General features: G+C 38.9%; 1 protein-coding gene across 2 annotated transcripts in view; it reads left to right on the top strand.

The window, feature by feature from the left end:
• The first annotated feature begins 1,405 nt into the window (after positions 1-1,405).
• Positions 1,406-27,665, top strand: part of LRP6 (LDL receptor related protein 6) — a 167,728-nt gene continuing 141,468 nt past the window's right edge. For both annotated transcript variants that reach the window (XM_059402617.1, XM_059402616.1), the window contains exons 1-2: positions 1,406-1,560; positions 26,630-27,023. In XM_059402617.1, the coding sequence (XP_059258600.1) occupies positions 1,506-1,560; positions 26,630-27,023 (449 nt within the window). In that variant the 5' untranslated portion in view covers positions 1,406-1,505. The remainder of the gene's footprint in view (positions 1,561-26,629; positions 27,024-27,665) is intronic.

Here is a 27,665-nt window from a genome sequence, read left to right as displayed (position 1 = left end):
GAATTACAGTTGTTAATCTCTTATTATACCTAATTTATAAATTAAACTTTATTTTGGGTCTATATGTCTGGGTAAATACAGTGTATACAGGGTTGGGTACGATTCATGGTTGCAGGCATTCACTGGGAGTCTTGGAGGCACCCCCTTAAAGGTAGGGGGGCCTGCTGTATTAGTAACATTGTGGGAGTTGTTCCCCGCTGATGTGCCTCCAGGTAGGGGCCTGTGACAGCTGGACGGAATGCATCTGATGGCTCCATTATGGTTAACTCTGGCTGGAGTTCCTTCCTAGGCTGAAGCTGCCACTTCTTTTCAGGGGGATGTATGGGATGTTAGAAGAGGCTGTGCAAAACCAGTCTAAGACTCTAGTGAATCTCTTCCTCCTCAAGCTGCGAGCCGATCAAAAATGCCAAACACTTAGCAATAATCGCAACTTGTAAAATCCCAAACATAGTCCTTACCAATTGTCCCTTTGCTCTGTCTTAGGCGCTGACACATTTATCTCGGCATTTCACCGGCCGGTATAAGAAATCGGTAGTCCCTGTTGGACTAATGCTGGGGACAGTCTGTAATTTTGCAAAGCCAGGAGAGAAAGACAAATCTCCGCTTTGAGTTGGCGTTTGAACATCCTTTCGCTGTATCACGTTTACAGCTGGTGTTAGCAGCATTCGTCTTTATTTTCCCTAAAGGAAAAAAGCTGAAGCCCGTCCCCAAGCCCGAAGATTGAGCTCACGGCCCCGCGTCACGACCCGCGCGGCTCCCCGAGCACGGCCCGCAGCCCCGCCGGCTGCCCGCCGCCTCCCACAGCCCCGGCCCAGGTGTCCGTCAGCGGGCGCCCGGACCTCCACCTGGCTCGGCCGGCAGCGACCGCACAAAGAGCGGCGCAGGCGGCGGCCCGGCCGAGCCGCAGAAAGTAGTCCCGACCAGGCCGGGCCGATGTTGTTCGACGTCGCTTCACGCCCTCCGCGGCCGGCCCAGGAAAGAATCCCATAGGAATGCGCCGGCGGGAGGCCTTTTGCCTCCAGCTCTGCTCCGCTTGTCTGGCGGATCTCCCGGGGTCTCCACGCGGAGGCCGCGCGTGCGGCCCCCCACTTTCTTTCGTGGCTGAGCGGGAGGCGGCGCCGAGGGAGGGGCTCGCCCGCGCGCAGGGAGACCTTCGCGGCGGCCCGTGGCGGCGGCGGCGGGCCCGCGGTATCCCTGCGCCGCTGCGTGAGAGGAAGAGGCTGAATGAGGAGCTGCGCGGGGGAAGCGGGGCGCCGGGGGAGGAGGCGGCGGCATGGAAGCAGACGCAGGCGTCGCGCGAGCCCCCGGCAGAGCGGCGCGGTAGAGAGGGCGGTGGCGGCGACGGCGCGCGCGGAGCCCTGACGTGCCCCTTTCTTTCTTCTCTCTCTGGAAAGCTGGGAAGCATGAGCGTGCAGACCTGCCGCTGCGGCGGCCGCTCCGGCTCCTCGCCTCCCCCTCTTCTGGCCGCCCCTCGCCGGTGAGAGAAGAGAACGCGAGAAGGGAAGATGGGGGCCGTCCTGAGGAGCCTCCTGGCCTGCAGTTTCTGTGCGCTCCTGAGAGGTGGGAAGGGGGGAACGCGAAAGTTGGTGGGATTTGGGGGGGGGGGGGGGGGGGTGGCCTTGTTGTGTGGGTGGGTGGGGGGAGGGGGAGGGAGGGAGGAGAAGGGGAAGAGGAGCCAGGAGAGGCCTGGTCGTGGGGAAGGAGAGAGAAAGGGGCCCGGGAGAAGGGGCTGTGCGCTCCGCCCGGCCACCATGCAGACCCCTTCCCAGGGTTCCGGACCTTCCCTGGACAAATCGGAGCCTCAGTCCGAGCTGCTGGTCTGGGTGAACCCCTGGAGCCCCGTTCTGTCGCAGTGACTGAGGGGCTGTGCGTCTCTTTCTGCCTGGAGTCCTCCGGGAGAAGGGTCTTTGTATGCATTTTGGCTTTTAAAATGTTTGAGCCCAAGATGCCTTACCGTTGGTCTCCCCTCTCGAAGCCCCCACCTTTTCCGTGTCTCGTACGTGAACTTTTCGAGCCTTCTTACTGTTTTCCCAGGCCTCGTTACTACTAGTGATTGGCTTCCTTTGGGGGTAGAATGATCCTGGGTGAGGGCACAGTTGGAAAGTGACTTCGGGGTTATAGGTCCGAGCGTTTCAGCATTGGGATTCTTCTGAGCCTCAGCCCATCGTAGACAACGTTGCGGTTGTAACCCCGGGTATTCGGGACTTGCCCCTATCTTCGGAGCATGCAAGTGTAGAGTTGGCACTAATAGGAAAGTCATCCTTGTGGGAAGAGGCGCCTGTCCTGGGACCCAAGTTATCATTTGCTGCGCTCCCCTGGGGACAGCTTGCACTTTGGTAAATAACATGGGCTAGCCTAGATAACTTGCTCAGAGAATCGCCTACATTCGATGGCCCTGTGGTTTTTTGAATTGGCCTGTAAAGCTGTCACATACGCTGTGACTTTTATTTTGTGACAGTTCACTGGGGTTTTTTGATTGGCCCGCAAGATTTCAACAGCTCTTCTCAAACTTATCAGTGTTGAACTGCTGATGAGTCTTGTGCTCTTGAGCATTTTACCAGCAGAGGAATTTAAGTACGGATCGATGCTATTAGCTCTGGCTGTGGTTTGGTTAAAATTTTCATTTGTGTTCGTGGTAAATTCTTTTCAGGTAGAAGACCTTTTGAGTCGATGGAGATTTTTAACTCTTAATTTAACAAGCTAAACTTTTGGTAAGCCTCCAGAACTTGGTGAAGTTTACAGGGCACGATGGTAACTCAGGATCTTGCACAAATGAGCCCAGTGTTGCCATTTCTGTGTGTGTATATTTATTTTGGACGAATGCAATTGACTTTTTTTTTTTTTTTTTGGAGGAGGAAGAATTTTATTTTACTCTTCTGCAGGATTATTGTTAGCATGTTATATCTACTTATACTTAATAATTATGACTCACTCTAAGCATATTCCAAACCATTTTCATATGTAACCCTTTAAAGATAGTGCTTACTTAATATTCTTGGCAGAGAATTTAATGCAGTGTTGTGTCTTTGAGAGGTTTAATAAGTGTATGTTTATTTCGTTACAGTATACTCTTTGTTGAAAGGGATTTTGCTATAACTGTGAGAATCATATTTGATATAAGGATATGTACATTTTTAAGGACAGGAAATTAGTAGAATTAAGTGTGAGAGTCAGCTGATTGGTTAAAGTCTTGGGGAGGTCCATAACCTGGGATACTTCTGGTTGCTCAGTTGTATTTCTCTGAGGGTAAGAGTGTGATATAAATGCCATTTGTTTATTTTAACACCAAATTTGAGCCTAGAGTTGGGTTTGTTCCTTCCTGGAGTTTAGAAAAGTTGCACTTGGAGTATTAATTTGAAGTATGGTGTTATGTAACAAGACCTAAAAGAGTTAATGGTTTAAACAGCCTCATTTCTGGTATCAAAGTTTACATAAGTGGACCTCTCGTTTTAAATGTAGCATCTAATGATATAAGATGGTCTTTGAATTTAACATTACTTAAATGTGAGTACATAGTATTTGAACTAAAAAGGTATTTTGATGTGAAAGATTTTTATTCATACTGTAGATTCTTTTCATTCTTCTGTCATTCTCTGTTAATAATGGTGGCATTAGTTAACCTTGGAGTCTAAGAAAGATGTGATTAATTTGTTGCATTAAAATAATTATTTTTTCTGGGCGCCTGGGTGGCTCAGTGGGTTAAGCCGCTGCCTTGGGCTCGGGTCATGATCTCAGGGTCCTGGGATCGAGTCCCACATCGGGCTCTCTGCTCGGCAGGGAGCCTGTTTCTTCCTCCTCTCTCTCTCTGCCTGCCTTTCTACCTCCTTGTGATCTCTCTCTGTCAAATAAATAAATAAAATCTTTAAAAAAAAAAAAATAAAATAATTATTTTTTCACAGAATGGGTATTAACATTGAAAATTTAACATTGGGATGGTGTGATTATGAGAGTTTGAGAGACCTTTTGTGCTGTAGTGCTGTTAAATCAACATCTGAAAGCCAAAGAATTACTTGCTGTCATCATCTGGGCATCCCTATCCCTACCATGGGAAGACAAAGTGTAATGGAAAGATTTGGGGATTTCGACACTAAAATCTTGGGTTCAAAGTCTGTGCTTCTCTACTTAATAACTGTGATTCCAGTCTAGTCATTTTCTCTGGGCTTCAGTACCATACCTATAAAATGTAGGTAGTAATGATCTGATTTACATGTGTAATGGGCACATTAAATGAAATGATCAATATTAATGATTTGCTAACATTACTTTTGTTATAATTTTGTATTGTGGACATACCCTCAAATGGTAGGAATTTGAGATTTAATTTGTATAAAATTTACAAATTGTTACAAGTAGAAGAGATCCTGATAATTTTGGTCTAACAGCTTCATTTGCAAGGGGGGTTACTCAGATTCAGAAAGATTATGATTTGATTAAGCTCCTATAACTAATTAATGGTAGAGGAATATTAGGGATTTATTGGTAGGAATTTATTAATGGTAAGGATTTATTGTTTGTTCTTTTAACCCACTGAGCCACCCAGGTGCCCCAAGTGTTCATTCTTTTAGCAAATATGTTTGGAATACCTACTGGGTATCAGGTTCTGATATTATAGTGGTGAGGGAAATAGACATGTCCCTGTTCTAATAGATCTAACAATCTGGGTTGTCTTCCTTACTATTCTTTTAGTTTCATCTAGGTATTGATTAGAAAAGATTATATCTCTGATTTTTCTAGAGGGAATATTTTTATAAGAATATAAATTTTGGAATACCATTGTGCATATGATCTGCAGATACTTTTTCTCAGCTTGAGGAGGCTTTGTTGTTTCATAAACATTTTCTGCTACTTAGTTTTTTAAAAAGTATATTAGTTTTGGTGGGATGGTGAAAAATACTGTACAGACAAGCCACCGTGTTTTCCATCTTATCTTTTGTAGAAGTGGTCCTTGGGAAAGCTTTTTCTTTAATATCAAATGTAAAATCTCAAGGAGGTAGAATGAATTTTGGAGTGGGCATCAGGAAAATTAGATTCTGGTTCTAAGTTTGTCGTTAACTGTCTGTGTTTTAACCTTGGTTAAGTCATTTAATCTCTGTACACCTTATTTGCATGAGGATGATGAATCCTTCTTTTGGAGATCCTTAATTTACATTAACATGTTAAGGGCTCTGATAGAATGTGAAGTAGAGAGACCAATTTTAATTTTGTTTAACCCACTGTTTCCCAAACTTGATTTTTTTTTTTAAGTTTTATTTATTTATTTATTTGAGAGAGAGAGAGAGAACACACAACCAGGCAGAGGGCAGAGGAAGAGAGAGAAACAGGCTCCCAAATGAGCAGGGAGCCCGATGTGGGACTCAATCCCAGGACCCTGAGATCATGACCTGAGCTGAAGGCAGATGCTTAACTGACTGAGCCACCCTAGGTGCCCCCCAAACTTGGTATTTTTTTTCCCATAAATCCTTTTAACATTCGGCTGCACCTTTGATGCAGGCAACACACTTGGAGAGAACTGGATTGGATGACCCTTTGAGCATGAGGTTGATTAGTGTGATGATATTTAATGATAATTTCATGTAGTTGAATTTGATACTTTCCTACTTATTTGGTTTTAGGTTTGCTCATCGAGCTAGGGAATAATCTGATTAGTTATGTGTAAGGTTTCAGTTCATTGTTAATCATGAGGCTTAACAGAGATTTCCCATAATTTGGTTTCTCAGTCTTTTATTTTGCTTTAATTGGAGGTTTGTCCATTTGCTGAACTGAAGTATTCTTCCATACAGTTACATTGCTTTATCAGAAATGACTGTCTTTTTTGACTATCAAAGAAGATTGTATGGAGGGTATATAAAGTGAGAATATTTTATGTGAGCTTAAAATTTAAACATATCAGAAAAATAAGTAAAATAGTAACCTGTTTAGGTCATGGGTAAATATTCTTGAATATTTAATCTCATCTTGGAAGTTTTATTGCAAGTTTATATTCAAAGAAGACTGTAAAGTGGGGCACTATAGCAGGAAGGTATGGGCTTTGTTGATAAACCAAGTACTACTTCATGCAACCTTGGATAAATAACTAAGCTTTAGTTTCCTCTCCTGTTAAATAGGGATGATACCTTACTAGATTTTTATGAGAACTGTTGAGATAATATTTGCAAAGGGAGAGTATAGTGCATAGTCAGTAGTAGACTTTGAATAAATGGTTACTAATATTTAGGTGGCTAAGTTAAAAGAAATATTAGTGCTCAGGAAAGATTAATAAAACATTTAAGTGTCAGGCACTGCTATAGGGAGTCAATAGTTTTAGGTCAGTGGTTTTTGAACTTTTTTTTTTGACTCTTCCTCAAACAAAACAGAAGTTCCATGAAATGCTTTCACTTATGAGATATATATATATATATATATATACAAACTCAGGACCTCAGAACCCTCCTACAGTGTTGGTGGGAATGTAAGCTGGTGCAGCCACTCTGGAAAACAGTATAGAGGTTCCTCAGAAAGTTTAAAAAAAAAAAAAAGTTAAAAATAGAGCTACCCTATGAGCTAGCAACTGCGCTAATTGGTATTTACCCCAAAGATACAGATGTAGTGATCCAGAGGGGCATGTGTACCCCAATATTTATAGCAACAATGTCCTCAGTAGCCAGACTGTGGAAAGAGCCTAGATGTCCATCAACAGATGAATGAATAAAGAAGATGAATGGAATATTATGCAGCCATCAAAACCTGAAATCTTGTCATTTGCAGTGATGTGGAGGGAACTAGAGGACATTATCCTAAGCAAAGTAAGTCAGTCAGAGAAAGACAATTATCATATGATCTCCATGACATGAGGAATTTGAGAAACAAGACAGAGGATCTTAGGGGAAGGGAGGGAAATGAAATAAGATTAAACCAGAGTTGGAGACAAACCATAAGAGACTCTTAATCTTAGGAAACCCACAGAGGGTTGCTGGAGTGGAGGGTGGTGGGATGGATGGGGTGGCTGGGTGATGGACAGTGGGGAGGGTATGGGCTATGGTGAGCACTGTAAGACTGATGAATGACCTGTACCCCTGAAACAACTAATACATTATTTGTTAATAAAGCAAACTCAGAACCCCAAGATCAAGAGTCACATGCTCCATCATCTGAGCCAGATAGGCACCCCACTTCTGATATTTTCTGTTTTATTTTATATAACTAAAATGGCTACTATATTAAATTTATTTTAAAAGATTGCAGCTTTAACACTTTTAGGTGATTATTATAAATAAACTAGAGGATAAATAGTAGAGTTGATTGTGATACTTATTTACTTATTTAAGAGTTAAGCATGGGCAAAATAATTTTATCAAAACATTGTTTAACTGAGAAATTTTTTATTGTATTATTTCATTACAACAGTTATAATTATTCAGTTGGTAGACTTCTCCCTGCAGGATGGGTAAATGCTATACTGAGTTCTTGCATTACATGTTTAATTCTTTGTGTGAGAGTTTATGTATGTCCTGTAAAATGAGCCTCATCTTAATGAATAGAACACCATCATGTGAATAACTTTGAAATACAGTCAAATATGCAGACCAGGCAACCTAAGAATGGGATATTTGCCCTTGAAATTACTAATTTAAAAAATAATTTGTCATAAATACAAGGAAAATAGTGTTATTTGATATTACTAGCACATGCTTGGTTTCTTAGACTTGTGTTATTTGTGGCAGTGACTATCCTCACAAACAGTTCAACGACATTTACATGTGAGACAGGAAAATATTAAAATGTCTGGGCTCTATATGGTGAAGATTACTGGTACTTCAGTGCTATGATCCTTTTTAGCAAGGTAACTTGCTAATTTTTAAAAAGATTTTATTTATTTATTTGAGCAAGTGAGAGAGTGCGCAAGAGTGTGAGTGCACATGTGCACAAGTGGGGGGTGGTGGAGGAACATAAGGAGAGGGAGAAGTAGACACCCTGCTGAGTAGGGAGCCTGACATGGGGTTTGGTTCCAGGACCCTGGCATCATGCATGACCTGACCTGAAGGCAGATGTTGAAGTGACTGAGCCACCTAGGTGCCCCATAACTGCTAATTTTTATTTCTGTGATACCTTGTGTGGAAGGGCCAGGAGATTGGGGATGCAAAGGGAAATCATATTTTTAGGCAAAAAATTTATTAAGTGAATTTTTAAGTTATAAATTGACATTAGGACTAAAGTTGTTGATTACATTCTCAGTAAAAAATGCAGAGGTGAATATGATTGACAGTGATCCTGTTTTTCAAGGAAGTAGTCATTCAGATACTGGAAAAGTTACCTTTATCAAATTATGTATGTTTGGCCATGAAGCCTTTTTCTCTGATGGCCTTGGTTAGTCATTACTTTATTACTCTTAGACCAAAATCACATTAAGTGATACCCATATCAAGGATATGGGTATAGGGGTCTTTCTCATTATTGGCTAGCTTTATTGGGAGATGTAATTTAATTGTATCCATATATCCAATTTAAAGATGATGTATTTTGCAAGTCTGAGAAAGCTACATATGAACTTCATTAACATGAATTCTTAGCTACACTGTTATATGGTCTCTATTCGTAAGTTTCTTGATTAATGCCAGTGAAGACGACAGCTCTTTGTTAGATATAAAGTGTTTCAAGAATAGATTTTTTTTCCTCTTCATAGACCACCATGAACCAGAGCTTTGCATATATTAAATATTCTAAGTTTTACACTTAACATGATATTAAAAGATGAGAGTTTTTATGACATTTATGCAGTCTAGGGCTTCATTTTGTGTTTTATCTCAAATTATTAGACATAATTTAAATTTGTAGCTACTATAATTTTTTTCTTATCACAGATTAGATAGAGAAAACTAATCAGAAGTAAATCAGTGTGTTTATGTCTGAGATTGAATTTGAAATGTGGATTTTGTAATGTGTTTTCTGATTTTAGGCTATAACTATTGCATTGTTAATACAATTAACATGTGCAAGTGTTTTTTTAACCCAGTTTTTTTTTAAAGATGTAATTCACATACCATAAAGTTCTCTGTTTAAAAGTGCCACTTCAGTGGTTTTAGTATATTCACAGGGATGTACAGCCATCACCACTGTCTAATTCAAGTACATTTTCATCACCCCAAAAATAAACTCTGTATCCCTAGTAGTCACTTTCCATTTCCCCTTCCCCCAGCGGTTGGTAATGACTAATCTACTTTTCTGTCTCTATAGATTTGCCTGTTCTGAACATTTCATATAAATGAAATCATACAATACGTGGCCTTTTGAGTATGGCTTTCACTTAGCATAATGTTTTCAAGGTTCATTTATGTTTCTAGCCCATATCAATACTTCCTTTTTATGACTGAATAATATTCCATTGTGTGGTTATATGAAGTACTTACAACGAGTATGGGTTTGATCAGAAATTATTTCTGAAATCTCTTTTTGAAGTTATAGAAATAGATATGAAAAAAATCTAAGTTCTTGTTTTTCTGCTGGAAAAGTGCTCAGTTCACCACCACCCCATTTCTGTGTATTGACTTACATAGAGCCCTGTCTCAGTTGAACTTTTTTACCAAATTCCTATTAGATTAATAGGATAGAAGGGGTATTAGCAATTACCTGACCCAAATTCTTCATTTTTATAAAGTAGAAAGGTGAATGAATAACTTAAGGTTAGGGTGCTGGTACTTTGGACAGTAATTTCACATGTAGTGCTTTTTGTATGCACCTAATTTTACGTTGGCCTTTAAGTTTTGGAAATGTACCAGTCATTTTTAATAGAGGAAAATAAATGCCATTGTTGTTTTGGAGTTTGCAAATTGGTGGTTTGTCATAATACTGTTAAATAAAAACCAGTCTGGATTTAGGTAAGGGGAGACTTTTCAAAATAATTATTAAAAAAGGAGAATGCTCTGACTGAAAGATCTGCAAGTGTCTCAAAATCAAACACACAAAAAAACTTTTATAGAGAAGGTTAACCAGGACCAGCAGGAACTTTGTATGGGAGTGAGTGAGGAGGGTAGGCTAGGTAAGCAGATTACATGATCAGGATAGCTTAACTGGATTTGTTTTCCCCCTGTGGTCAGCTGATACTTGGAATTCCCTGTTAAGGAGGAAGTCCTGCACTACTTGCTTAACCTTAGGGCAAGCCAAAGTTTAGGAGCTTGTGGGAAAGAAGAAAAGCTTGACTAAAGTTTGGTCAAGCCAAATCAGTGGATAAGTAATGAACAGCGTGAGCACATGGTCAGTTCTTCTGTTTAAAACAAAATTTTTCACTATTAGGGATATGTTTTAGTCAGTTAAGGCTTATAGCTTTTTGCTATAACAAAAATATTATAGACTGGATGGCTTATAAACAACAGAAATTTATCTCTCACAGTTATGGAGCCTTGAAGTCCCAAGATCAAAGGCGCCAGCATGGATGGTTTCTGGTGAGGATCCTCTCTGGGTTGCAGACTGCTGACCTCTCTCGGAATCCTCACAGGATAGATAGGGAGAGAGGAAATAAGCTCTTGGCTCTTGAAAGGGTACCTAATCCCATTCATGTGGACTTCACCTTCATGGTCCCTCACCCCCATGGTCCCTCACCCACCCCCCCTACACTCATGACCTCATGTAAGAAGGGCTAATAACTCCCCAAAGGCCTCACCTCCTGATACCTTCACATAGCGGGGGTAGGGTTTCAAGAGGATTTTGGGGGGCACATTTAGTCCGTCACAAGGTAGAATAAAAGTCATTGTGAAGTTGATATCATTATATTTGACCTGATTATTTCTGTAGGTATAGGCCTTGTGAGTTGGCCTTGCTGAACTTTTTTTTTTTTTTTTTTTTTAAGATTTTATTTATTTATTTGTCAGAGAGAGATCACAAGTAGGCAGAGAGGCAGGCAGAGAGAGAGAGTGGGAGGGGGAGGAAGCAGTCTCCCCGCCAAGCAGAGAGCCCGAAATGGGGCTCGATCCCAGGACCCTGGGATCATGACCTGAGCAAAAGGCAGAGAGAGGCTTTAACCTACTGAGCCATCCACGCGCCCCTTGCTGAATGTTTTTATAAGGAATCTTAGATTGGATTTGAAGAAAAAGTTATTATTAAAGTATAGTTGACATGCAGTGTTATAACATGCCATGTTCTGTTTCAGGTGTACATTATATAGTGATTTGACAGTTCTGTATATTACTCAGTGCTCATCATGACAAGTGCAGATGTCCTCTGTTGCTGTCCAGTCTTAGTTACTGGCTGTATTCCCTGTGCTGTACTTATCACCTCTGTGACTTATTTATTTTGTAAGTGGGAGTTTGTACCTCTTAATTTCTTTCATTTTTTTCCCCATCGCTTCCCCCATCGTCAGTTTGACAACCATCAACTTGTTCTTTGTATTTAATAGTCTGGTTTTTTTTATTGGTTTTGTTTTTTAGATTCCACATATAAGTGAAATCATATGGTATGTGTCTTTGACTTACTTCATTTTGTATAATACCCTCTAGGCTCATCTGTGTTGTCACAGATAGCAAGATTTCATTATTTTTTTATGATAGAGAAGTAGTCCATTGTATATGTGTGTTTATGCACGCCTCATCTTCATTCATCTGTTGATAGATACTTGTGTTGCTTCCTTATTTTGGCTATTATAAATTATGCTATAGAAACAAAAGCGTACATCTATCTCTTCAAATTATTATTATTATTATTTTTTGTTTTCTTTGGGTAGATACCCAGTAGTGGAATTACTGTATCATATGGTATTTCTATTTTTAATTTTTTGAGGAACATCTCTGCTGTTTTACAGTGGTTACACCTGTTTACATTCCCACAAAAAGTGCATGATGTTCCTTTTTTTCCACATTCTTGCCAACACGTGTTGTTTCTTGTCTTTTTTATTTATTTATTTATTTATTTATTTATTTATTTGACAGAGAGAAATCACAAGTAGGCAGAAGTAGGCAGAGAGGCAGGCAGATGGAGAGGGAGAAGCAGGCTCCCTGAGCCTGACGTGGGGCTTGATCCCAGGACCCCGGGATCATGACCTGAGCCGAAGGCAGAGGCTTAACCCGCTGAGCCACCCAGGCCCCCCTGTTTCTTGTCTTTTTAATACTAGTCATTTTCACTGGTGCAAGGTGATTATCTCATTGTGGTTTTGATTTTCATTTCTCTGATGATTAATGATGTTGAGCATTGTTTCATGTGTCTCTTGGCCATCCGTGTCTTCTCTGGAAAAATATCTCTTCAGGTCCTCTGCTCATTTTTTAATCAGATTGTTATTTTGGTATGGAACTGTATAAGTTTGTTATGTATTTGGAATATTAATCCCCTATCAGATAAATGATTTGGAAATATCTTCTCCCATTTAGTAGGTTGCCTTTTTGTTTTGTTGATGGTTTCCTTTGCTGTGCAAAAGCCTGTATTTTGTTGTATACTCAATAGTTTATTTTGGATTTCACATTTTTTGAAAGATTTATTTGAGAAAGAGAGACAGACAGTTCTCTTCCCTCCTTGAGAGAAACCCTATCAGACTCTACACTGAGCAAGTAGCCTACTTGGGGTTTGATCTCATGACCCTGAGATCGCAGACTGAGCAGAAACCAAGAGTTGGATGCTTAACCAACTGTATCTCCCAGGTGCCCCTGGATTTCAGTTTTATAAAAACCTCTTGAAGCCAAGGAAGCAAAGTCAAGAATTCACTATCAGGTTTCACAGGTAGTACCTGTAGATTCTGGTGAATTCTTGAGGTTCTCAAACATATCCCAGAGTTTCTGAGCCTGGAAGTGATCTTGCTTACCTCACCTGTGAGGCTGGGAACCCCAGGCCAGGTACCAGTATAGTTTTCCTCAGAGAACTGTGAGCACTGACTTCATGAGGTCAGCCATAGCTCCTTAAAACTGTCTGGTTATATTTAATTAAATGAGCACTGCTTTCAAATATGGCATTCTAGTCAAAGCCTCAGTTGCATAAGCAATGTTTGTTTCCACGTAGGGGACAGACTCTTATTGAACCTGTGCTAATATTTATATTGCTGTGAAAATAAGAATACACAATAAAAGTTTTTGAATGATGGAAGAGTTAGGCAGGGAGGAAAAAAAGTTTTATTTCTGTTTATAAAAGCATAGTCTGCTTTAAGTCACTAATAAGTTATAGATAACATAAAAGAAAAAAGAAAAGAGTTCTTTATATCCAGAAAAAGGAACATTAAAGCATCAGCAATATCTCAAATAAAACTCGTAAACATCCTTCATTGGTTTGTTCTATTAATTCTTGTTCTGCTAGATCTTGGGTTAGTAGTTTTAGGAATCTGCTTCTCCACTAGCTTTTTGGAAATCCTGACTTAGTCCATTGGTATGGTCTCAAAGTTATTTAAGGGATGCCATTAGAAGCCCAAGACTATACTTGGTATAGTCCTTTTTCAACAGACCTTTTTGTTGTTGTTGAAGATGAGCACTCTAGCTTATAGCTGATTTGCAAGCACTTTCAGAGAAGCATCAGATAGAACAAAAAACTTACTGTAGATGACAGAAGACTTAAAATGTGGCGATTAACTTAACTCGATAATTTAATTAATTAACTAGTTAATTTTTAAATTATCTCCATGTCCAGTGTGGGGCTCAAACTCATGATCCTGAGATCAAGAGTCAGCTGCTCTACCAAGTGAGCCAGCCAGGAGCCCCACTCTGGTAATTTTAAAAGTCAAAGATCTGATGAGAGTGTGTTATAAAATATAATGCTAGTAATGAGGAAATTTGGTTGTTTGGTGGCATGCAAATCAAAGTCAGGTCAATCCAAAAAAGTTTTAAACAAATTATCTGTAAGCATAATAATTAACCTTATTTTAAAGAAGAATAGCTATTACATCTAATTTATGTATGAATGTGTATATGATCTTTGCAGAGAATGAAACTGTAAAATATATAATAATCCTGAGCCACATGTGCCATCAAACATATAGTTAGAGGACATCAAGAATATATCAAGATTAGGAAGGGGTGGTGGTGGAACAGGGTGGGAGGGGAACTAAACCAAAAAGAATATATCAAGATTATTAAGTAGAATTTTTTAATAAGTCTAGAATAAGTCCTAAACATTTGTATAATAAAACTCCATAAGTAAGTGATGAGAATTCTGATTGAGAAACACTGGCCTGTCTGGTAGAATATAATGTATTAGATATACTGTACATGACCAAGTTAACATAAAACTAACTATATAACTGAAGTTATCAGTGATGATACTATAATATTGTAATCTAATATTAGACAAAACAGCACCAGGACTCCTGATAAATAGAAACATATGGATGGTGAGAGTATTGATAAATTTCTAGACTTCATATAACTTCTGAAATAATAATAATATATTTTACTTATATAGATTTAACCTAGCAAAGGTAAGCATCACTTCTGATTTTGAAGTGCTTCCCATGCAAATCATAACATTTGATCAAGTAAAACTAATTATAATTATTATTTTTTTAGAAGATTTTATTTATTTATTTGAGAGAGTACAAGTTGGGGGGAGGAGGGAGAAGCTGACTCCCCACTGAACAGGGAGCCCAGTGCCTGGCTCGATCCCAGGGCCCTGGGGTCATGACCTGAATTAAAAGCAGATGTTTAACCAACTGAGCCACCCAGGCACCCCAATCTAATTATTTTTAATACCTCTCTTTACAAGGTGAAAGAAGAAATTCGTTGTGAATTCCCAGGAAACCTTTGGGAAATTTCAAAGATAGTCATAGGGGCATCATTTAGGATTTGATTTTGAAAAGGTGGAATGTCAGAAGTTGTCAGGAGAGTTAGAGATTTGAACATTTGGTTAAATAGGATCATGGGTCAGGGAGAAGAAATACTTGGCTACTTATTTTACCAAAGTGTCAAAAAAATTTTACTTAAAGTAAACATAGGAAGGAACATGATGAACCATAGCTCTTTCAAAAGTGAGAAGACTTTGTCTTTTTTTAAATAGTCAAGATATGATAAAGTCAGTTTCAAGCACAGGAAATTCTGATAAGATGCAGTGTTTTTGCCTTCTAGGGCGATTACTCAGAAGGTAAAGAAAAAACTTTTATAACCTTTATTCATTAAAATTTATTTATTTATTTTAGAGAGTGAGCACAAATGGGAGAGGGAGAGAGAATCTCAAGCCGACTCCACATGGAGCCTGGTGTGGGGCTCCATCTCAAAACCCTGACATCATGACCTGAGCCAAAACCAGGAGCGGACACGTAACTGACTGCATCACCCAGGTGCCCCTTATAAACCCTCTTTATCAAGAGTAGACCAGTGACTCCAGAAAATTCTGTATTTTAATAGAAGATCAAATTTTCACTTTGTGCAAGTAACTGTATTTGATACTAAAGCACTTTTCAAAGCTCTTACAAAATAAATATATCAGATCTTAGCCAGCTTTGACCACAGGTTTGACATGATATAGACTACATGAGAGGTGGCTGAAAGTTTTAGGCACCCAGACATGGGGAAGTAGATTTTGGTGTAGGTTTGTAGTAGGTTTGAGTCCAGCTTTGGACTCAGAACTGGGATTGAGTTTTTTTTCTCTGCATCATAAACTTAATAATTGCTGGTCTTGAGTCAGGTAGTTAATATCTCTGAGTCTTGATTCTTCATCTGTAAAATTGGCATAATGATACAACCTTCCTTACAGGGTCGTTTTAAAAATTAAATGAGACACTGTATATAAAGCACTAAGGATGCTGCTATCATTGTCATCATTATTTGCATAACTTTTATATTCTGTTGACATTTTTGGCATCATTCTGGAAGAGTAGAGTTGTGGTTATGGTAAGGCACTGTGGGTAAATGTCAGAGTGAGCAGTTCTTTTAAGAATATCTGGAACCCAGAAGAAATCTAGGTTCTTCACTTACTGGCTCTGTGACGTGACCATGGATAGGTCATTTCTTTGCATCTTTGTTTTCTTAATTACCAGCAAAGAAGGGACACCTGACCCAAAACCCTCACAGGGAAGTGATGAAACCAAATGGAATCATACATGTTAAACTGTTCTTAAAAATATAAAAATACTATATGTAAATGTTACAAAGATTAAACGTTAGTGAAGTTTTGGTGGGTGTGTCTCCCAAATGGGGCCCTATCAACAGGCTACTTGAGTGCCATTGCTCACATTTTGATTAATATTGATTATTAACTTGACCATATCATTATAAGAAGAACATTTATTTTAAGCGTACTGTGTGAAAGACATGGTGACTTACTTTCCCCTCCATACCTCTAGTATTGGAGGCAGGGAACACGGCTTCAGCACCAGCACTATCCTGTCTAGATACGGGACTTTGGAGTGGTCAGTTGACCTCTCTAGACATCTGTGCTCATTTCCGCAGTAAGGAATTGAGAGTAGTCTCTCTCTAAGCAATTCACTGACACCCATGTGTACCCTGGTTTAAGTGATCACTCTCTTGTGTGGAGTGCTGCAAGTCCTAAGTGATTTGTCTAATTTTGCTGCCTCTCCAGCTTCTTCCTCCACTTCTGTTTCACCTTACTGGTCAATCTTTTCCAGTGGTCATCTTTAGTACCTTTTTCTGTTGCCCTTGAGATAAAGACAAGCCCTTTTCTTAGGCCTCTAGACCTGTCCTGGTCTGCCCTGCTTGCCTCTTCAGCTAAAAACAGTTGCAGCAAACATCTATCTATATATCTATCTAAACAAATAAACAGACACAAATAAATAGCCTATAGCTTCAGTTTGGAAGTTTCAGCCCACTGGTAGTCTATATAAAAGCTCTCATTGTTCCTTTATATTTTTACCATGGTTGTGTTTCTGGTAGATGGGGCAAGTTGAGGTTACCTGCCCAGTCAGTATGAGGACTGAAGTGTCTCCACCAGTATTTGTGGAGGAAATCTTTTAAGACTTTCTTTCCCTCATGTGTAATCTTATGTAATCTTATGTAATCTTATGGAGACTGTGTACCAAATTTTGGGTGAGAGACTAAAGACCAAGGGCTATCTGGGTGTCTAGATAGCTCAGAGCTCATCTGAGCAGATAAAAGATCCAGGCTGCTTCCAAGTCTGTCTGTCTGTCTGTCTTTCTTTCTTTCTTTCTTTGAGTGCAGGAGAGCGTGTATATACAAGTGGTAGGGGAAGAGCAGAGGGAAAGGGAGAGAGAAGCTTAAGCAAGTTTCATGCCTAGTGTGGAACCCACCACAGGGCTTTGTCTAATGACTGTGAAATCATGACGTGAATTGAAATTAAGAGTTAGATACTTAAATGACTGAGCCACCCAAGTGCCCCTCCAATTCATATTTTTAACTCAGGTCCCTGAGAGCCCCTTACGAGTTTCTAGTAGGGAAAAGGGAGGTTAATGCTCAGGTGACTATAGGGAGTTGAGGGTTTGGAGTAGGAAGGGAAAGGTCTGATAGGGTAGATAGAGGGTTGGAGGAGATTGGGGTGCTAAAGGAGGATGGATAAAGGATTCAAGGAAACTGACAGGAAGGTTGAGGGTGGTAAAAAGGACGAAGAAAGAACAGAGGGTGATGGGAAAAGGAGAGGTTTTAGCTGAACCAGTTTGGGGAGGTGCCAAGTTTTGCAAGGAGGATACTGAAGTTCTAAATTGTCTCTAGTAAAGTTTTGCCATTTAAAAAAATTTTTTGTAAGATTTTATTTATTTATTTGCCAGAGAATAAAGTTTTGCCATTTTTGAAGACACTGAGCTGAATTAGTGCTAAAATGGTGAAGCATGCAGTCAGTGGGGGAGGAGGGAGGGTGCTCAACAGAATGAGTTTCTTATGGGATTAAATGATTAAATCATAAATAAGAATTCAGAGGGGGGCGCCTGGGTGGCTCAGTGGGATTAGCCTCTGCCTTTAGCTCAGGTCTTGATCTTGGGGTCCTGGGATCGAGCCCCGCATCGGGCTCCCTGCTCAGTAGGGAGCCTGCTTCTCCCTCTCTCTCTGCCTGCCTCTCTGCCTACTTGTGATTTCTGTCTGTCAAATAAACAAATAAACTCTTAAAAAAAAAAAAGAATTCAGAGGAACTGGGAAAGAGTACAAGTGTACATTGTGGATACTGTGGGTTTGCTTCCAGACCACCATAGTTAAGTGACTGTTGCAACAAAAGAAGTCAAATGAATTTTTTAGTTTCCTGTTTTATATAAGAGTTATGTTTACACTGTACTATATAGTCTTTTAAGTGTGCATTAGCATTATGTCTAAAAAAACAACATATATACCTAGATTTTAAAAGTATAGCTAAGAAATGCTGATCATATTCTGAGCTTTCATCAAGTTGTAATCTTTTTGCTTGTGGAGGGTCCTGATGTTGATGGCTGCTGACTTATCAGGTTGGTGATTGCTGAAGGTTGGGGTGGCTGTGTTAATTTCTTAAAATAAGAAAACAGTTGAAGTTTGTTGCATTGATTGACTCTTCCTTTCATGAATGATTTCTCTGTACCATGTGATGCCATTTGATAGCATTTTACCTATAGTACAATTTCTTTAAAAACTGAAGTCAGTCTGGGTGCCTGGGTGGCTCAGTCGCTAAGCGTCTCAGGTCATGATCTCTGTGTCCTGGGATAGAGCCCTGGCTTCCTGCTCAGCGGGAAGCCTGCTTCTCCCTCTCCCACTCCCCCTGCTTGTGTTCACTCTCTTGCTGTCTCTTTCTCTGTCAAATAAATAAATCTTAAAAAATTCAAGTCAAACCTCTCAAACCCTGATGCTACTTTATCAGCTAAGTTGACATAATATTCTAAATCCTTTGTTGTCATTTCTACAGTCTTCACAGCATCTTCACCAGGAGTGGATTCCATCTCAAGAAACCACTTTCTTTGCTCATTTGTAAGAAGTAACTCCTCAGCTGTTCAGGTTTTTTGAATTGGATGAGATTGCAGCAATTCAGTCACATCTTTAGGTTTTACTTCTCATTCTCATTTCTGTCACATCTGCAGTTACTTTCTCTGTTGAGATCTTGAACCTCTAAAAGTCATCCATAAGGGTTGGAATCCAAACTCTTGTTAATATTAATATTTTTTATCTCTTTCCATGATTCATGAATATTCTTTTTTTTTAAATTTTTTTATTTTTTATAAACATATATTTTTATCCCCAGGGGTACAGGTCTGTGAATCGCCAGGTTTACACACTTCACAGCACTCACCAAAGCACATACCCTCCCCAGTGTCCATAAACCCACTCCCCTCCTCCCCCCAATTCATGAATATTCTTAATGGTATCTAGAATGGTGAATCCTTTCCAGAAGGTTTTCAGTTTACTTTGCCCAGATTCATCAGAGGAATCACTGTCTACAATAGCTATAGCTTTATAAAATATATTACTTAAATAATAAGACTTGGACATTGAAACTGCTCCTTGCTCTGTGGCCTGCAGAATGGATGTTGTGTTAGCAGGCATGAAAACAGCATTAATCTTGATGGACATCTCCATCAGACCGCTTAGGTGACCAGGTGCATTGTCAAAAAGGAGTAATATTTTGAAAGGCATTTTTTTTTTTTGAGAAGTGGGTCTCAACAGTGGGCTTAAAACATTCAGTAAACCCTGTTGTAAACAGATATGTTGTCACCCAAGCTTTGCTGTTCCATTTACAGAGCAGGCAGAGTAAATCTAGTATAATTCTTAAACACCCTAGGATTTTCAGAATGGTGAATGAGCATTAGCTTCAACTTAGAGTCACCTAACAAGAGAGTCAGTCTATCTTTTGACAATTTGAAGCCAGGAATTGACTGCTCTCCAGCTATAGAAGTTCTAGATTGCATCTTTTCCTAATATAAGGTTGTTTTGTTTTCATTGAAAATCTATTGTTTAGTGTAGCCACCTTCCATAATTATCTTAGCTACATTTTTTGCATAACTTGGTTCTGCTTCTATATCAGTACTTGCTGCTTTACTTTACATTTTTTTTTGTTGTTGTTGTTACAGAGATGGCTTCTTTCTTTAAATCTCACGAACCAACTTCTGCTAACTTCAAACTTTTCTACAGCTTCCACACCTCTCTCAGCCTTCATAGAATTGAAGAGAATTTGGGCCTTGCTCCGGGTTAGGCTTTGGCTTAAGGGAATGTTGTGGCTGGTTTGATCTATATAGACCACTGAAACTTTTTCCATATCATCAATAAGGCTGTCATGCTTTCTTATCATTTTTATCTTGACTGGAGTAGCACTTTTAATTTCCTTCAAGAGCTTTCCTTTTGCACTCCTTGGCTAACTGGTGCAAGAGGCCTAGCTTTCAGGCTCTCTAAGCTTTTGATGTGCCTTCCTCACTAAGTGTAATCACTTTTGATTTAAAGTGAGGAATCTGTAACTCTTTCACTTGAACACTTAGGGGCCATTGAAGGGTTATTCATTGGCCTCATTTCAGTATTGCTGTGTCTCAGGGAGTACAGGGGCCTGAGGAGAGGGAGAGAGGGGAATGTCTAGTTGGTGGCGCATTCAGAACACAGAAAACACTTACCAATTTTGTTTTTCTTACATGGCTGCAGTTTGTGGTGCCCTAAAGTAATTAGAGGAGTAGCATTGAAGATCACTGATCAAAGATTATCACAACAAATAAAATTATAATGAAAATGTTAGAAATATTGGGAGAATTACCATAATGTGAAATACGTACGTGAAGTGAGCAAATGCTGTTGGAAAAATAGCACTAATAGACGTGCTTGATGCAGAGTTGCCACAAACCTTTAATTTGTAAAAAATGCAGTATTTGGGAGGTGCAGTAAAGTGAAATGTGAAAGAATGAGGTGTGCCTTTATTCCCTTGTGATGAGCCAAGGAAATTCCCACTGTAATCTCCACTGGAGGAGTCAAGGGATAATAGAATAGCTGGGAATATTCCTTCTCAGGAGTCAGGGTGTGATTCTCAAAGAGCCGAAGAAAATTTTCTTCACTGGAAAATAACAAAGTACCATGTTGCAACAGACTAGATGTCTGGAGCACTGGTTCAAGAGCTGACCTTAAGGAAAGAGACATGAATCTCTGGACAAGAAAGGAATTTAAATATCATTATCAAAGTGGGGGTTGTGTGTGTTCACTGGTGAAGTCCAGCCCTCATCCAAGTCATGTCAACATACAGATATCAAAAATAAATCCCTACTTAGGGAGATTATTCAAAAAGATTATTGTAATAGGTAGAATATTCTGACCACAAGATATATAGGTGTCTCAAGAGCAAGCACAAAAAGACAGCTCTGGAGGTGAATAGTGCCAGGAGGAACTTTTTGGGAGAGTGGGATAAGCTGGTGGGAGCTAGGAGATGACATGGCCACGGTAGTTTAACAGGACATGTTTTTTTCTTGTGGTCACCTTATACTCAGAATGAGTCCTTAAGAGAGGGTGTTCTGTGTTTTGCTTAAGCTGAGAGCTAGCTAAAAAGTTCAGAGGTCTGTGGGGAGGAGATAAGCTTTACTGAACTTTGAACAAGTCAATAGGTCAGTAATGGGCATTTGTGAACTCTTGGCCAGAATTAATGTAAAATTATTTTGGGTTTATGACAAATATATTGTTAAATCAGGTTCTGCAGCATTCTTTTTGGATATTAGGAGATATATTTACCGTATCACTGTCAGGCAGTGAACTCTTGCTATGTACTGGGGATAAACTTAGTTATATTGCTCCTGTTCCCAAAGGGCAGAGATCCTAGTTGAAGTAGAAAATGCTAATATCAGAAAAGTGGGAAAGACTGTAAGAACTCAAAAGAAGGAAAGCTGAAGCAATTGGGAAGATTCATGGAATAGATAAGATTTGAATTGGCCTTGAAGAGTTTGCCTGCTGGGATAATGAAAGGGAGGTATGGAGTGGGCGGAAAGATGAATATGCTATAGTAATGTAGTATGATGTCCTCACAGTCAGTCTGTTCAAAACCAGCTTGTATGATGCAGAGGCTATAAAATTTAGAGTCTTAGGTAGAAGTCACCTGGTAGTGTCCTGAAGTATTGAGACTTTTTATGTTAGGCAAAGGAAATCAGAAAGCTTTTTGAGTTGGATCAAGTAGAATTACTAAAAGTGGAAAATGGTGGGAGAGTGTTGAGATCACTTACTATTAAAGTAGTTTAGGCATGAGGTCATGAAGGTCTAGAGTAGGATAGTGGTTCTGAAAATGGAAAAGAGGCAGATTTAAGGGCATGCTAAAGAAGAGTCAGCAGGACAGTATTTGACAGACTGGGGAAAAGGGAGGTGTCAAAGAGGGTGTCCACTGTGTACCCATAATATTAGGAAAATGGTACCACTGACTTTTGAAGATATATTTATGTATATGTATACATAAATCACACACACATATGTGTATGTATGTGTGTAGTTTTTGGCAGGTTGTGGGGGAGGTGATTAATTTAATGTATGGAAGAGATGGCCAACAAGATGTTATAGATGCAGTACTGACGTTTAGGCTGGAAATGATGATGATTTGATAATTATCTGAATAGAGTTGCTTTATTGACTAGGGGTGAACTTGCAGATTTTCTGTTTTGTTCTTTACATTTCTGGAACAAGAGACAATCTTGGGCATACCCATATTTGAGAAGTGGGAGGAAGATTTGAAACTAAAAAGCAGATGAAGCATGACCAGAAAAACGAGTAAATGTAGTATAAGGAGACTTTTACGTAGGTAGGGTTATGGTCTATTGTTGCTAAATAGAGGTCAAAATAAGGACTGAGAAAAGGCCACTGGATTTGCTTCTGGAGACTTGGCGAGAGCAGTTTTAGGTGAGTGATGGGTGGGAAATTAGTCTCAGTTAGACTAAGATGGTAGTATGAAGTGTATTTAATATTGTAAGATTTTGTGGCTAGGAGAAACATAATTCTCTTGGTGGTAACAAGGTTAGGGTTATTCGAAATTTTTTTGATAGCAGGCATCTGGCAGGAGCCATTGGAGACACAAGAAATAGGGAATAATCCATAGAGCAAAGTTGCAGAGAGGAAGGAGAGACTGAATCAAAAGTATTGCTTCAACCATAAAAAGGAGAAAAGGTAACTTGTCATTTGTGACTGAAGACCAGATAAAGGAGGATGGGTGGGATATATAGAAATCTTTGAGAAGTTCAAATTAAGATGTTGGGGATATATGCCATTTACCTTGCTTCCTGTCTCACTGAGATTATTTTAGGAGATGATCTGAGATGGAAGGATTCAAGGCATGGAATTTTTCTTTAGGAAAGCAGAAAAAGTTTAGAAAGGCTACTAGAGAAAGTTTGGTAGGAAGTTAAAAAAGGAAAATGAGGATTCCTAAGCATCTATGCAGGTTCCACTAAAGGGATATGTTGGCAGATATTTGGATTATCTGGCTATTAGGAAGTTAGAAGGTAAGCTCTTTGGAATGGAAGTTAATGGAATGCATGGCATATATGCTACAATTGTGTGTGTGTGAGTGTGTGTGTGTATGTATCCATTGTATTTCTTTCATAGAGTAAAACAATATTACCAATCAAATTATACCTTCCAGATATCTCATTTAACATATTGTTGAATAGATATTCGTTGTAATATTGTAGAAAGTATTCAAATATCAGAAGGGTGGTTAGACAGAGCGAATCCTGGATTTCCTTTTAATAGTTGGTAGGTTCACACAGTGTTCTTTATTTTTTTGAAAAGATTTTAAAGCAATCTCCACACCCATCATGGGGCTCCACACTCACAAAACCAAGATCAAGAGTTACATGCTCTACTGACTGAGGTGGGTAGGCGGCCCTACGAATAGACCCTTAGAAATCTTAATTATAAATAGTACTGCTCAGTTAAAAGAAGTTAACTCGTCCCCCAATCTCAGCCCTCTTTTTTTACACCTTGTATGTAGAAGCCTTTTGAGATCTTAAATGATCAGAAAGGTTCTTTGGGTTTTGTAGATCAAATATTCAGTAGAAATATTAATGTTTGACTTGAAAGTCATAAACAGATAGCTAATACCTGATGCCCCATACAGATTTAGTACACAGTTTTCCAAGGATAGTGCCGTAAAGAAAGATGCTCAATGAATATTAGATTATTATCACTTTTGGATTTTAAATTGTAAGTTCTCTCATGCAGTTGTTTAACCTGCTTAGCCCTGTGTAGTACTTAGCATTGTGCCCCTAACTACTGGGGACTCTTTTCCTGATTTTTGTAATTGGTTCATAGCATGAAGGGCTCAGTATAAGAGAGTGCAGTGGACACTGGGTACTTATAAATCATTGTGCTGAATGAAGGCATGAAATTAGTTTAAAAGTGAATCTGTGAGGGAAATTTATTAATTTGCCAAAAGCAGTATTAGATAAACAGAATAAGCAGACAGGGCTCTTAGTTACTTTTTTAAAAAAACCTATCCACCTGTTTGTTTTTGATTAAAACAGATGGATTTAAGCTTAGGAGGGACATTCATGTTATATTTCTAGATGAAAATTGTGGACTTTATAACTCCACTTGGCAACCATAATCCATAAACTGGATTATAGATTCATAAACTGGATAAACATCACTTTTTTCTTCATACTTTTTTAAGCACCTTAATTTTTTTGAAATTAAATTCTCAAACAAGGTAGTGGTTACTTTTTTATTTATTTATTTTTAAATATTTTATTTATTCATTTGACAGACAGAGATCACAAGTAGGCAGAGAGGCAGGCAGAGAGGGAGAGGAGGAAGCAGGCTCCCTGCTGAGCAGAGAGCCTGATGCGGGGCTCGATCCCAGGACCCTGGGATCATGACCTGAGCCAAAGGCAGAGGCTTTAAACCCACTGAGCCACCCAGGTGCCCCTAGTGGTTACTTTTAAATGGTACTTGGTATTGCCTATGGACGACACAGCTTTAGACCTCTAGTTAAGTAATTGTGAGAGAAGATTGTGTACATTATTGCATAACTCTGTTATTATTTTTCCTCCCCTCATTTGTATTCTTCATCTCAGCCTTTAGATATATGCTATCCAATACAACCACTTGTCTATTTAAATTTAAGTGAATTCAGGTTAAATAAAGATTTAATTTCTTAGTCACACTAGCCACATTTTAAGTGCTCTCTAGCATGTGGCCAGTGGATACTGTATTACCCAGTGGAGAGTATATTTCTATCATCAGAGAAAATTCTTTTGGATAGTTGTGCTCAAGATGTTTTTTTTTAAGATTTTATTTATTTATTTGACAGACAGAGACCACAAGTAGGCAGAGAGGCAGGCAGAGAGAGGAAGGTAAGCAGGTTCCCCGCCAAGCAGAGAGCCCAATGGGGGGCTCGATTTCAGGACCTTGGGATCACAACCTGAGCCGAAGGCAGAGGCTTTATTCCACTGAGCCACCCAGGTGCCCCCAAGATCTTTAATTACTAATGATGCCAGGAAAGTACGTGTCAGGAACTTGGAAAAGATATATAAAAACTCCCAAACCATAGAATTTATACAACTTACAATTCTACCAGTTTCAGCCTTTTCAAAGTTAAATATTATTTCTTTAGGATAAGCCTTATATTTAGTTTTGATATTAGGTCTCATTCAGAGATCATTCTTTTTTTTTTTTTTTTTTTTTTTTTTAAGATTTTAAAAATTTATTTGACAGAGAGAGTACAAGCAAACAGAGTGGTAGGCAGAAGGAGAGGGAAAAGCAGGCTTCCCACTGAGCAGGGAGCCAGATGCAGGGCTTGATCCTAGGACCCTGGGATCATGATCTGACCTGAAGGCAACCACTCAACAGACTGAGCCACCCAGGTGCTCCCAGAGATCATTCTGATAACAATTGGAAACAGAATAAAGTAGTTGTGTTAAAAACGGCCTCTGCCAGATTGTTTATTTAACAGGTTTATTAAGATATAATTGATAATGTAATAAATTATGCATATGGAAGTGAATTTAGTAAGTTTTGATAAATATACCTCTCTCGAACTGTCCTCATAGACATAAGATACCTATTACCTGTAGATTTCCTTGTGCCTCTTTATAATCTCTCCCTGTATAATCCCTTTCTTTTTGTCTACCTCCAGACAACCACTGATCTGCTTTCTTTCACAATAGAGTAATTTGAATTTTCTAAAATTTTATATAAATGGAGTCATGCAATTTATACTTTTTTGGGGGGGGGGTCTCACTTCTTTCACTGTATATGATTATTTTGAGATTCACATGTTACATGAGATCCCATGTTATGTGTACAAATAGTTCATTACTTTGTATTATATGAATATATCACAGTTTGTTCATCCATTAATTTGTTGATGACATTTGTGTTGATCCCCGTTTGGCCTTACTTCATATAAGCTGCTATGAACATTTATGTACAGGTCTTTTGACTATGTTTTCTTTTCTCTTGAGTAAATACCTTGGAATGGAATGGCTGGATCATATGGTAGGATGTATGTTTAACCTTTTAAGAAACTGTCAAATTGTTATCCAAAGTGGCTGCACCATATACATCCCCCCCCAGGAGAGTGTGAGTGTTGCACTGGCTCCATATCCTTTTGAATTCTTGGTATGGCCAAACTTTTTAATTTTATATGACAGACTGTTTTAATAACAAAAGACTGACCTAGTAGAATTATTTCCTTGCTCTTGCAACTTTTTGTATTTAAATGCTGCAAAAATAGTGTTTTGTTTGTGAAGAGACTTAAGACAGTCTTTTGTAGATTTATTTACTCTTATTTTTTATAGTATTTGTTCACTAATGTTGATTTGAAACTCAATTTATAGGAACCATTACATTTTCTTTCTTTTTACTTACATATTTTTCTTTTTCTATTCTAGCGGCCCCTTTGTTGCTTTATGCAAACAGACGGGACTTGCGATTGGTTGATGCTACAAATGGCAAAGAGAATGCTACAATTGTAGTTGGAGGCTTGGAGGATGCAGCTGCGGTGGACTTTGTATTTGGTCATGGCTTGATATACTGGAGTGATGTCAGCGAAGAAGCCATTAAACGAACAGAGTTTAACAAAACTGAGAGTGTACAGAATGTTGTTGTCTCTGGATTATTGTCCCCTGATGGGCTGGCATGTGATTGGCTTGGAGAAAAATTATACTGGACAGATTCTGAAACAAATCGGATTGAAGTTTCTAATTTAGATGGATCTTTACGAAAAGTGTTATTTTGGCAAGAGTTGGATCAACCCAGAGCTATTGCCTTAGATCCTTCAAGTGGGTAAGTTTTGTGCAATGTACAGACAAGACTATCTCTGTTTCCTGGTTTCCATTTGCTAGCATAGACAACCCCCATTCCCATCCCCAAGAGAAAAGAAAGATCAAAAACTAAATTTCAGATTCTTTGAGCTTCTTTGTCAAGTAGACTTGAATGTGGGAAATTATGTTGTGTTCTTCAAGTAAGGTGTTTCTGTAAATTTTGTGATAATTGTGTTTCTGACATTACTTATGGGATAGCCATAGATAGAGTTTTTGCATTTAATAATTACGAGAGGATAATTAGATGGCAGAGAAGAAGGGATGAAGACCTTACAAGAGTAGTATTTGATAGCTCAAGACAATGTAAAGCAGTCTTATGGATCTTACAACTTTTAGTGTATATGCAGTCATTTTGTTATACTAGTATCTTTTTATTAAACTTTGAAGTATTATTTAATATGTCAGTATTGAATGAAAAACAAAAATTGTTAAACAACTCATTTCTATTTAAACATATATGTGCTGTAAAGGTTTAAAGGTTTATTTTCTAAACAGAAGGGAAACTTCAAGCTATGAGTAAATCCCATTAGAAAATGTGAACTGTCAACACATGCTCCTGCTACTATGCTTCACTTCTGTCATATACCATTCCTTGATACTTGTT

The sequence above is a fragment of the Mustela nigripes genome, chromosome 6 (assembly GCF_022355385.1).
Source record: "Mustela nigripes isolate SB6536 chromosome 6, MUSNIG.SB6536, whole genome shotgun sequence".
NCBI lineage: Eukaryota > Metazoa > Chordata > Mammalia > Carnivora > Mustelidae > Mustela > Mustela nigripes.
The sequence above is the reverse complement of the archived record's forward strand: the minus strand, read 5'-3'. Positions and strand labels throughout refer to the sequence as shown.